An 11707-nucleotide genomic window follows, 5' to 3' on the forward strand; every position below is an offset into this window, starting at 1 on the left:
ATATGGTCGAATCCGGAAACTATCATCTCGAAAACAACGTTTTTCCTGTCAGTGAAATACGGAACCGTTCCGTATTTTATCTAACGGGTGGCATCACTAAGTCTAAATATTGCTGTTACATTGCACAACCTTCAATGTGATGTCATAATTGCGTAAAATTCTGGCAAATTAGTTCGCAACGAGCCAGGCGGCCCAAACTGTTGCATATACCCTCACTCTGTTTGCAAGAGAAGTGACACATTTTCCCTAGTTAAAAGAAATTCATGTTAGCAGGCAATATTAACTAAATATGCAGGTTTAAAAATATATACTTGTGTATTGATTTTAAGAAAGGTATTGATGTTTATGGTTGGAGCAACGTGTACCTAAGCGATTATATGCAACGCAGGACAGGCTAGATAAACTAGTAATATCATCAACCATGTGTAGTTAACTAGTGATTATGATTGTTTTTTACAAGATAAGTTTAATGCTAGCTAGCAACTTACCTTGGCTTCTTACTGCATTCCCGTAACAGGCAGGCTCCTCGTGGAGTGCAATGTAAAGCAGGTGGTTAGAGCGTTGGACTAGTTAACCGTAAGGTTGCAAGATTGAATCCCCGAGCTGACAAGGTAAAAATCTGTCGTTCTGCCCCTGAACAAGGCAGTTAGCCCACCGTTCCTAGGCCGTCATTGAAAAGAAGAATGTGTTCTTAACTGACTTGCATAGTTAAATAAAGGTTTAAAAAAAAAGTAATCAGCGTCCAAAAATACAGATTTCCGATTGTTATGAAAACTTGAAATCGGCCCTAATTAATCGGCCATTACGATTAATCGGTCGACCTCTACTCTCTACCTCTCTCTGTACCTCTCTCTGTACCTCTCTCTCTCTGTACCTCTCTCTGTACCTCTACCTCTCTCTCTGTACCTCTCCCTCTCTCTGTATCTCTCTCTCTCCCTCTCTCTCTACCTCTCCCTCTCTCTGTACCTCTCTCTCCCTCTCTCTGTACCTCTCTCTCCCTCTCTCAGTTCATTCACTCTCTCTCTACCTCTCCCTCTCTCTGTACCTCTCTAACTCTCTCTCAGTTCATTCACTCTCTCTCTACCTTTACCTCGCTCTACCTCTCTCTACCTCTTTATGGGTTGTCTATTTGGCTCTAATCTGCTCTCTTTCTTCATGTTTTCATTCTGTCATGTTGCTCTCCTTTCTCCCCAGCTGTTCGCTCCCTGTCTCTCCACAATGTTCCCTCTCTCCCTGTGACCCGGGGCTCCTGTGATGACCTCCAGACCATCAGCTCCGCCCCCTCTCTCTTCAGCCTGCCCCGCCCTGCCCCTACACCCCCTCCAGCCGCCACCCCAGACCCCCTCCCTCTCCTCTGCGATCCGTCCCAGGGTGCCATGCTGTCTCAGATTGCCGAGCTGACCCGTCAGAACGCCCTGATACGGAATCAGCTGGGGCAGTTCCACCCCGCTACTCCTCCCTCCGGGTCAGAGATTTGTGAAGGTCAGAGTTCAGGCAGGGGGTCTGTCTCCAGCAGCACAGGGAGACTGACTCCCCAGCAGGGTGTGGAGAAGAGAGGCTTGGCTCCCAGCAGTACAGGCAGAACAACACCCCAGCGTGAGGCAGGGAGAGAGATGGGGACATGGTCCTGTGGTGGACAGCAGGTGAGGTCACATCGAACAGACTTCAGGTCTCTTGAGTACTGAACAGTACGGCGTGACAAACATTCCATGAGGTGAACATACTGGTGTCTTCAAGTTTTGCATGAATGACAGGTGAAGTACCTGATGTTTCTCTGTCTCCTACAGTCTGTGGTTAGTGAGGGCCCAGGCTGTGAGAGCAGTGTGGAACAGCGTCTTCTACAGTCTGTGGTTAGTGAGGGCCCAGGCTGTGAGAGCAGTGTGGAACAGCGTCTCCTAGAGCTCAACAGGCAGAGTGCAGCAGCCAGGAGCAGACTGCTGGAGCTTATAGAACAACAGAGACAGAGCTCTTCCTCTGTCTCCCCCTCTGTCTCCCCCATACCTCCACTGTCAGGTAAGGCAGCTGTGTGTGTGAGACAAGGGGTGTGTGTGTTGTAACCATCTCCACACAGTATTCATTACATTGCTACTTTCTCCCTCTCAGCAGCAGGTCTAAGCCCAGAGTCGTCCATGCTGCTGCCTGAACAGGACCCCTCCCCCCTGGGCAGCGGAGGCAGTAGACGGTAACTATTAGGGAGAAGCGTAAACGGAACAATACAACACTAACTTTAGATCAGTGACTGGGACATTTCATTGTAACCGACTCGGCAGGTGATGTGGATGAAGGGATCAGAGGTCATCTTGACTGAGGAGGTCCTGTGTGTTTCAGGTCTGCTGGTGGGGCGTCTCCACAAAGCCTTGGAGGACAGTCCAGAGGCAGCAGGACTCCGGTACACACACACACACACACTGGTTCATCCTATTTGTGGAATGTTAAGTATTTTTTTAAGGATGATCATACAATTTTCCCTTTTGTCCAGTACAGGTGGACAAGCTGAAAGGAGAAGGCTGGTTTGCGTTGTCCACACATGTAAGATGAACACATGTTAAGAACTGAAAACAGAAACTCCCTGCAACTTTTATAACTTTTACTAGAGGTCACTTTAGACTTAAAAATTTTTTTTTTACCCTGTTTTTACCTATGCAATTTTCTTATGTTTGTGAATTAAAACTTTTAACTGTGGCTGGTGCAGACATCATTTTCTACGTCATTGTATACACACAATAACACAATATAGTTTAATAGCACTGTATAAAAGGGCTTTTTATATTACTGGTGTACGAATATGATTACATTTATATTTTTGTAATTTAACAGACACTCTTATCCAGAGAGAATAACAGTCAGTATATTCATCTTAAGATACAGCTGAAGTCGGAAGTTTACATACACTCAGGTTGGAGTCATTAAATCTCGTTTTTCAACCACTCCACAAATGTATTGTTAACAAACTATAGTTTGGCAAGTCAGTTAGGACATCTACTTTGTGCATGACACAAGTAATTTTTCCAACAATTGTTTACAGACAGATTATTTCACTTATAATTCACTGTATCACAATTCCAGTGGGTCAGAAGGCACAGTCACTAAGTTGACTGTGCCTTTAAACAGCTTGGAAAATTCCAGAAAATGATGTCATGGCTTTAGAAGCTTCTGATAGGCTAATTGAGTCAATTGGAGGTGTACCTGTGGATGTATTTCAAGGCCTACCTTCAAACTCAGTGCCTCTTTGCTTGACATCATGGGAAAATCAAAAGAAAGCAGCCAAGATCTCAGAAAAAAAATTGTAGACCTCCACAAGTCTGGTTCATCCTTGGAAGCAATTTCCAAACGCCTGAAGGTACCACGTTCATCTGTACAAACAATAGTACGCAAATATAAACGCCATGGGACCACGCAGCCGTCATACCGCTCAGGAAGGAGACGCGTTCTGTCTCCTAGAGATGAACGTACTTTGGTGCGAAAAGTGCAAATCAATCCCAGAACAACAGCAAAGGACCTTGTGAAGATTCTGGAGGAAACGGGTACAAAAGTATCTATATCCACAGTAAAATGAGTCCTATATCGACATAACCAGGGTTACAACTGCATATGGGGACAAAGAACGTACGTTTTGGAGAAATGTTCTCTGTTCTGATGAAACAGAAATAGAACTGTTTGGCCATAATGACCATCGTTATGGTTGGAGGAAAAAGGGGGAAGCTTGCAAGCCAAAGAACACCATCCCAACCGTGAAACACGGGGGTGGCAGCATCATGTCGTGGGGGTGCTTTGCTGCAGGAGGGACTGGTGCACTTCACAAAATAGATGGATTCATGTGGATATATTGAAGCAATGTACTATGAAAATATACTATGACCCCAAGCATACTTCCAAAGTTGTGACAAAATGGCTTAAGGACAACAAAGTCAAGGTATTGGAGTGGCCATCACAAAGTCCTGACCTCAATCCTATAGAAAATTTGTGGGCAGAACTGAAAAAGCATTGGCGAGCAAGGAGGCCTACAAACCTGACTCAGCTCTGTCAGGAGGAATGGGCCAAAATTCACCCAACTTATTGTGGGAAGCTTGTGGAAGGCTACCCAAAACGTTTGACCCAAGTTAAACAATTTAAAGGCAATGCTACCAAATACTAATTGAGAGTATGTAAACTTCTGACCCACTGGGAATGTGATGAAAGAAATAAAAGCTGAAATAAATAATTCTCTCTACTATTATTCTGACATTTCACATTCTTAAAATAAAGTGGTAATCCTAACTGACCTAAGACAGGGAATTTTTACTTGGATTAAATGTCAGAAATTGTGAAAAACTGAGTTTAAATGTAGTTGGCTAAGGTGTATGTAAACTTCCGACTTCAAGTGTAGCTAGGTGGGACAACCACATATCAGTCTTAAGTACATTTTCCTCAGTTATCAGCGAAGTCGGTGCTAGTAGGAAAAGTCAGGTGCAAGGTTTCTATTTTATTCTTTTATTACATTATGATTGAACTATATCAGCTAAGGTACTGTACATTGTTGGACAAAAATAGAAAATCTAATGCTGCTGTGTAGGTAGGTAGATAAATAACTGAACAAGGATTGTAAGGGAGAGAATGAACACTCGTTCTATAGCTGTGTTTAATAACATTGGAGTCCGCCACACCTCATCATGCTGTACATGTGAAGACAGCTTTCTGGTTCTGAAGAACCTTTTTCAATCATGTGGGTGCCATAATCTATGCCTGAATACCAGCTTGTTGTTTCTGGTATTAAATCCCACCAAGTGAGACTTAAACCCATTTGGGATGGGATGAGTTTTACTGGGGGAACTCAGGTAATGGAATTATGTACACAAGCACAAATCATCACATCTGTCATTTCAGTCCTGTCTGAATCTGCCATGTCAGTCATTTTTACTTGGAAGGAAGTCGTTGTCCCAGACCTAAAAACCTAGTGTTTTTCAGAAACGTCCCAGGTCCTCTGATGATACTTATCCCGTGCGAATCGTCATCCCTGTGTTTTGAGTTAAACAGGTACTGCGCCCAGTTTGGGTAAGAACTTGGGAACAAATTGATGCGTAAAACAAAGTGCTATGCACGTAGCCTACAGATGAATGAACAGTTTTTTGTCTTCACAAATCAACTTTCCTAGAGCCATACTTCTCTTGTAGAAGATGAAGTGGATGATATTGTGCCAATGAAAAGATAGATTGCCAGATCCGTCAGGTAATTAAATGTCTGCGTAGGTTACAGTTCATGGTTCTGATATGCATTATTATTATGACTCTCTGAACTGAAGACCATCATGCCAACAGTAGAGCCTCCAGGCTTCCGTCATAATAACATTTACAGGGGCAGTTTGGTAAAACTAATCCCGTCCGAATCGTCCATGGGGTAAAACAGACATGCTGGGGCAATAATTACATAACCTATGTTCTATAATAATACTAGTCCCGTGCGAATAGGGTTTTAGAAAACTTCACAGTCCCTCTCGGCCACAGCAGAGATCCTCCCTGTCTTGTAGATGAACTTGACCTGGCAACGTGTCCCTGGGGTCGTGACCCTGAAGCAGCAGCCCCCGTCCTGTAGTGTGGCAGAGTGTCTCTGAGACACCTGCTCCAGCTCTGTCCCGCTCTCCCTCCCCTGCCTCTCCTCTCTCATCCACACCGTCTCGCCCTCTACTGCCAAAACCAACACTGTCCCCCCTAAACCCTGCACCTCACCCACCCCCTCCTCCTGCAGTCCAGACACACGCACACACTGCGGCTCGCGTACCTCAAAGTACTGGCCCCTGTCATAGCCGCGGCAACTAACACTGATAAGAAACGAGGCTGGCTCGGAGGTGACAAATTGGAGGACTTCCTCTATCCCGTTGTCAATGGCGACTGGGCCCCTGACCCTTTCTCCCCAGCGTATCTCTGGCCCTCCGAAGATCCGTACTTTTTCTGGGACAAGCTGGAAGCTGTGATGCTCCCCTGGCTTCAGGTACCTCTCCAGACCCAACAGAGTGTCTTTATGCAGCTCCTGTAAGTTAAGCAGGCCCCACCTGACCGGGTCATACTTTACCACAGACAGAACCCTGTGTCTCACCCCAGCATCGAAGCTCTGGGGTCCGAACGCCGGCCGGGCCAGGGTTGAGCAGATGTGCTGGGTGATGGTAGCAATAGGAGCCTGGGAGAGATCTATGGAGGTAGTGCTTTCTTGTGGGTGCACCCTGTCCAGCAGACGTGTGATGCAGAGGCAGAGATCTCTGTACTGGATGGGGAGACCAGCTGGGGTTGGGTGTGTGGAGGGAGCTCCGTGTCCCAGTGCTTTGCGGATGACCCGTGCAGGCAGTCCCTGGAAACGGGTGACTCTATGGAGTCTGCGAGAGCGGCAGGGGTACACAGCCCCCTCGTCAGGAGGGGAGAAGCACAGACTGTCCTGGAGAGGGTGGAGGTCGCGTAGCAACTGAGCTAGTACTGTAACACTCTGTAACAGGCTCTCAGTTCCCCCGTCTGCCCAGCACTCCTCCAACTCCTGGAGAAGCTCTGTCTCCACTCTCTCACTGTCTCGTAACAGACGGACAGCATCCCTAGGTTCCCACAATGATTCCACTGCAGCCCCAGGATCCTCCAGAGCCTCTGCCATGATGTCCCACAGGACCAAGCTAAAGATGTTCCACACTTTGTCTATGTAGTCCCCAATGTGGAGATGGTCCCCAGCTCGCAGGTAGTGGTGGTCCCCAATGTGGAGATGGTCCCCAGCTCGCAGGTAGTGGTGGTCCCCAGTGTGGAGGTGGTCCCTAGCTTGCAGGTGGTGGTGTTCCCCGGTGCGGAGAAAGGCCTCAGCCACAGGCAGCAGCTTCAGTAACATACATCCCCTCTCAGAGAGCAGCACCCCTAAAAGCAACAAAACAGTTACTGATAGGTAGCTAGAGAAGTACCTGATACAAATAGACAAATAAGTAAGTAGTGAGACCTACGGTGTGCTGTGCACTCTGCCACCCTGTTTAGCAGCCTAGAGGCATCCTGGGTCTTACTGAGGAAGAGGGTGACCAGGGCCCTGAGCTGAACGATGTCCCCCACCTCCACCTCCTCCAACAGGCACTCTCTGACGGTCCTCCTGGGCAGACCCACTGCCACCCCCAGCTCACACACATTCAGCCTGGCCCCCTCACCTGGAGCCACGGCCAGCAGGGACAGTACCTGCTGGAGCACATCTGAGAGGGAGGACGGGGTGACACAGGTTGTCACTGTCAATAGTTTAGTTTATTTTCAATCTGAATCTATCTTCTGCTACTGACCTGCTTGTGTTATAATGGTAGTTAACTGGTGTGAGCTTTACCTGAGAGTATGTGGGTGTCTGGGAGAGACAGACCTTCCCCATCAGTCTGTCTGGTCTCAACTGCTGTATGAGTACTACATAACCCATCATCCTTCACTTCCACAGGAGTACTACACACCCCAGGATCCTCCACTGCCACAGAGGGGATATAAACTTCATGACCACTGACCACAGAGATATCAGGCAGAGCCTCTACCAGCCCACTGACTGAAATAGAGACACAAAACACGAGACAGAATTAAAAAGTAATAAACTTGTTATAACAAGTTAATAACATGTCACCACTGATGTCTGAGGCCAGCTGTGGGTCTTCGCTGCCCAGTGCCTGGTAGAAGCTACAGCAGGCCCTCTCTCCCTTGGACAGACAGATGGACAGGAGCTGGTGGGTCTGCTGGTAAGATGTGGGCGCTGCCTGGACCTGGTCCAGTTCAAACTGAGTCAGGGTGCCATTAGAGAACAGCTCCAGGGAGACTGGCAGGACAGAGAACCCCAACCGGCCACACAGGACACTGAGCTGGGCCTGCAGCTGACGCTCTGGGGAAGCCAAACAGTACAGCACAACACTGAATCAGATAGGAGATGACCAATGCCAGATGATTCAACACCTATGCATACCAACAGTCTGACCCTTTCAGAAAGAGGTCCTCTTCATTTCCATACCTGTGGGTCCACGCTGAATATCTGTGGGGGAAACAAAAGACATCACATATCGTCTTAAGACTCAAGTTTGCATGTGGAGTTGAAATTTGCTAACTATATTCATACACATTCATGTGTTCACACACTTGCCCTTCCATACCTGCATCAGTTCTGAGCCAGGCTCGGAGGCGCGGGTAGTGCTGCTTGCATCTCCCGAGGCACTCCATGAAGCCTCTGGCCCCAGCCTCGTCCATCTCAGCCTGGACAACCTCCAGCAGCCTGCGGGCCCGGCCCTGAGGGGTCCTCTCTGCCCCCACCTCAAAGTAGTTCTCCTGGGAGAGCAGGCCGGATGCCAGGGTCCTGTCCAGCAGGGGAGCCAGGTTATACAGGGAGGCCACCAGGAGCTCTCTGGAGGCCAGCAGGTGGGACTTCACAGGCTGCTTCTGCCCCCCTGGAGGCCCTAATGGGCCTGGGTCTTCTGTCAGGAAGGATTGGAACAATCATTACTTCATATTAGCAGTTATTCAAGCAGATTGGTAGTTAAATTGCGGGACAGTGTGTGTTTCAAACTACACCGGTGTGCACGGACAAGGGGACACACCCTCTACCTAGGTCTGACGTTGTGGGGAATTCCATCACCATGTATACTGATCCATTGCAGGCAGCCTGGCAAAGAAAACATTTAATTTAGATCGTTTTTTTATTTAGCAAACGTTTTAATTGTGAATTCTACATTTAAATCACAGGTACATTTTGAACTTGTATCGCTAGCTTTCTTCAGTCAACTTCCTGGTTTAGCCTATGAGCATATTTTATGTCAAAATTGACAGCAGAATGTCTGCCTTTTCCCTTTTCCCACCCAAAAAACTGCATCCTCAAACATGACAACACTGACTATAATAATCTGGCTCTAAACTAATATACACTAGTAAACTTAATGAAAGGAGTAAATTATCCTACCTGAATGTGTGGAGTATCGAAGAAGTTGCAGAGCTCAGCAGGGTTAGAGGACTACGGTACCCAACATGCTTTGCGATTAGACAGTCCCTCTACCAGGGTTGCCCAGCAACGAGGCGACGCAAAGAAGAATGTTTGATTCTCACGGAATGCTGACATGAATAGCTACAACCCATGACATAATTTGCAAGTACATGTCAACTCTGACTCAAACTTTTGCGAGATAGTGTGCACGGGCCGAAAAAATGTTATGCATGTGTGGCAGTTTCTCAACGCTCTGGCTGGGAAGAGTGAATGTCCTTGTCTTGAACAGATGAGATGACTCCACAGAAAAGCAGGAAGCATCTCAGGAAACAGATCTCACAAGCTGCTGGCCTCTGCCCATCCAGAGAACTTCCCCAAAACTAGGGCAGGGTGCAGGAAGCACAGACACAGGCAGGCCTTCAGGGCAAGCTAAAGGTAGGAATATTACTGTACATTAGCCACCTTGACCTCTGTCGCAGCTCCTTTAAGTCACCAGAAAGCACGTTTAGGGGACATCCACATTCAAGTAGTCCACCTCAATAATTCACAATATGCATTAAATGTTTATTCCACTAGATGGTAGTGTTTCACCTAGAACATAATTACATTGCAGCTAGATGTTGCAATTCTACTAAATTGCCAACAGATTGGGGTGTTACAACCAAAACCAAATCTATATGAAGGTCAATGGGGGAATATTTGGGGATAGTTATTGGGGGGCTTTAGGGGACATTGTGGAGTCATTGGAACCAATGGCACAAAATAGGGAAATAAAAGCAACAGTTGATTTGCTGCAATTGATATTGTGGAATCTAATTGCATATTAGCTGCGTATTAGCTGCGTATTAGCTAACTTCGAGGAAGCAAGAAAGTCTACAATGTCCCCAAAAGCAAATTTTTTCCCAAATATTAGTATAATGATATGATAGTACCATGACCAGGTTCGAAAACCTTCCCGCTCTCTTTAATGTTCAGTCCCAGAAAAACAGAGACAGCTATTGTAACAAAGGATTCGTATTTTTGTATTCCGACATGTTGAGTGATTATATAGCTGTTTAAACTGCTTCTTGATCTTTTAGCCACAAATCATTGTATCAACTAGTAATTCAACAGACACTATTTATTTGATCATCTCAGGTGTGCACTATGCTATAATTATGTTGTGGTGTGCAGGTTGCAGGGCTAGGGTTGAGAGTAGAATAGAGTGGGGAGGAAGGAGGGGAGCTTTTTCCAGAGAGCTGTGACTATGCCATAATAGCCAGGGGGAATAGAGCTTGCCTGCTTGTAGTCAGTCCTAAAAGACATAAATGAGTTACCTCTGGTTTGTTCAGCCATTCCTATGGGGGAAAATGAATGGGAAAAGTAATGGTGTTTTTTGATCAACGCTGAAAATAAGGTCTGAGGTTAACACAGGCTTAGGAAATCTTAACGCTTTGTTCTATGAGATAATATCAGCTAGTTAACATGACATTCATGAATTATGAAGCCTTAATGTGCTTTATGTGCTTGTTTTGATTACATAAAATGCTTCAAAATTCACAAAAACTGACATCGGCTGAGTGTACAAACATTAAGAACACCTGCTTTTTCCATGTCATAGACTGACCAGGTGAAGGCTATAATTCCTTATTGATGTCACTTGTTAAATCCACTTCAATCAGTTTAGATGAAGGGGAGGAGACAGGTTAAAGAAAGATTTTTAAGCCTTGAGACAATTGAGACGGATTGTGTATGTGTGCCATTCAGAGGGTGAATGGGCAAGATGAAAGATTTAAGTGCCTTTGAATGGGGTATGGTAGTAGGTGCCAGGTGCACCGGTTTGAGTCAAGAACTGCAACGCTGCTGGGTTTTTCATGCTCAACAGTTTCCCGTGTGTATCGACAATGGTCCACCACCAAAAAGACTTCCTTCCAACTTGACACAACTGTGGGAAGCTTTGGCGTCAACATGGGCCAACATCCCTGTGGAACGCTTTTGACACCTTGTAGAGTCCATTGCCCTGATGAATTGAGGCTGTTCTGAGGGTAAGGGGGGGGCAACTCAATATCAGGAAGGTGGTCTTAATGTTGGTATAGTCAGTGTTTTGAGATCTCCTAAGCCTGTGTTTATCACAGACCTTATTTTTGGGGTTTATCCAACCCCCCCCAAAAAACATACATACATAGGCTTTTGCCAACGAGCCATGGCGGAGTTAGTGCCTACAAAAATACGGCATTACTATTGCTCTCCATATCTTAAGGAGTAAATACGTCAGATAATAACTGTGCTGCAGTATAAAGAGGCCTGGAGCAGCGGCGGTAAACACAGGGTTAAGGGTCGTCACGGGGATGCCAGGGGAACGGGAGGGGCTTATTGTGTTCTGTGCGACTGAGTGGAGGAGGGGATGAATGGGGATTAACCTTGCCCCAGTGGCTTGCTATACCCCCCCCCCCCCCCCCCCCCACACACACACACCCACCTCCACCCCACCCAGAGACCTGGGGAACATTGTGGGAACCCTCTCCTTCATCTGCCTCTAAGCAGTCAAGGGAGACTCCCTTCGCCACTTCTACTCCAGCCGACCTCTCCACATAACTGTACACAAGCATTAGGAAGTAGGGTGAAATTGTGTATTGCTACTCACATAGGGTATACTATATAAACATTTGCATACACACGTACAGACACAGTGGCATTTTCATGCAGACAATGACGCTCACAAATGCTTACATGTGTACAAGTAGGCCTGAATCTTATAGTTGCTTGATACACTCAGATACACGGTCAACCATTAAAACAAACA

The 11707-nt window shown here is 46.5% G+C and overlaps 2 protein-coding genes across 4 annotated transcripts in view; one reads left to right on the forward strand and one right to left on the reverse strand.

Annotated features, from left to right (window-relative positions):
• spice1 (spindle and centriole associated protein 1) overlaps positions 1-2682 on the forward strand; it is a gene marked incomplete in the record, with an annotated part of 11248 nt that extends 8566 nt beyond the window's left edge. Inside the window, 5 exon segments of one of the 2 annotated variants that reach the window (XM_029695290.1) lie at positions 1195-1643; positions 1788-2013; positions 2104-2182; positions 2329-2389; positions 2485-2682. In XM_029695290.1, coding sequence (XP_029551150.1) covers positions 1195-1643; positions 1788-2013; positions 2104-2182; positions 2329-2389; positions 2485-2538 — 869 coding nt within the window. 2 annotated transcript variants of the gene reach the window in all.
• A 1772-nt stretch (positions 2683-4454) lies between these two features.
• On the reverse strand, positions 4455-9330 carry LOC115151392 (uncharacterized). 2 transcript variants are annotated; one of them, XM_029695308.1, is made up of 8 exons: positions 8905-9330; positions 8553-8610; positions 8105-8419; positions 7966-7986; positions 7588-7839; positions 7306-7437; positions 6944-7180; positions 4455-6860 (listed from the first exon to the last, which is right to left on the reverse strand). In XM_029695308.1, the coding sequence occupies exons 2-8, from the start codon at positions 8584-8586 to the stop codon at positions 5449-5451; spliced, it is 2403 nt and encodes an 800-aa protein (XP_029551168.1). In that variant the 5' UTR covers positions 8587-8610; positions 8905-9330; the 3' UTR covers positions 4455-5448. The 2 variants fall into 2 exon arrangements, with proteins under 2 accessions (XP_029551168.1, XP_029551162.1); XM_029695302.1 differs by having other exon boundaries at positions 8105-8422; positions 8905-9329.
• Between the last annotated feature and the right edge of the window lie 2377 nt (positions 9331-11707).

Source organism: Salmo trutta, chromosome 2, assembly GCF_901001165.1.
Source record: "Salmo trutta chromosome 2, fSalTru1.1, whole genome shotgun sequence".
Lineage (NCBI taxonomy): Eukaryota > Metazoa > Chordata > Actinopteri > Salmoniformes > Salmonidae > Salmo > Salmo trutta.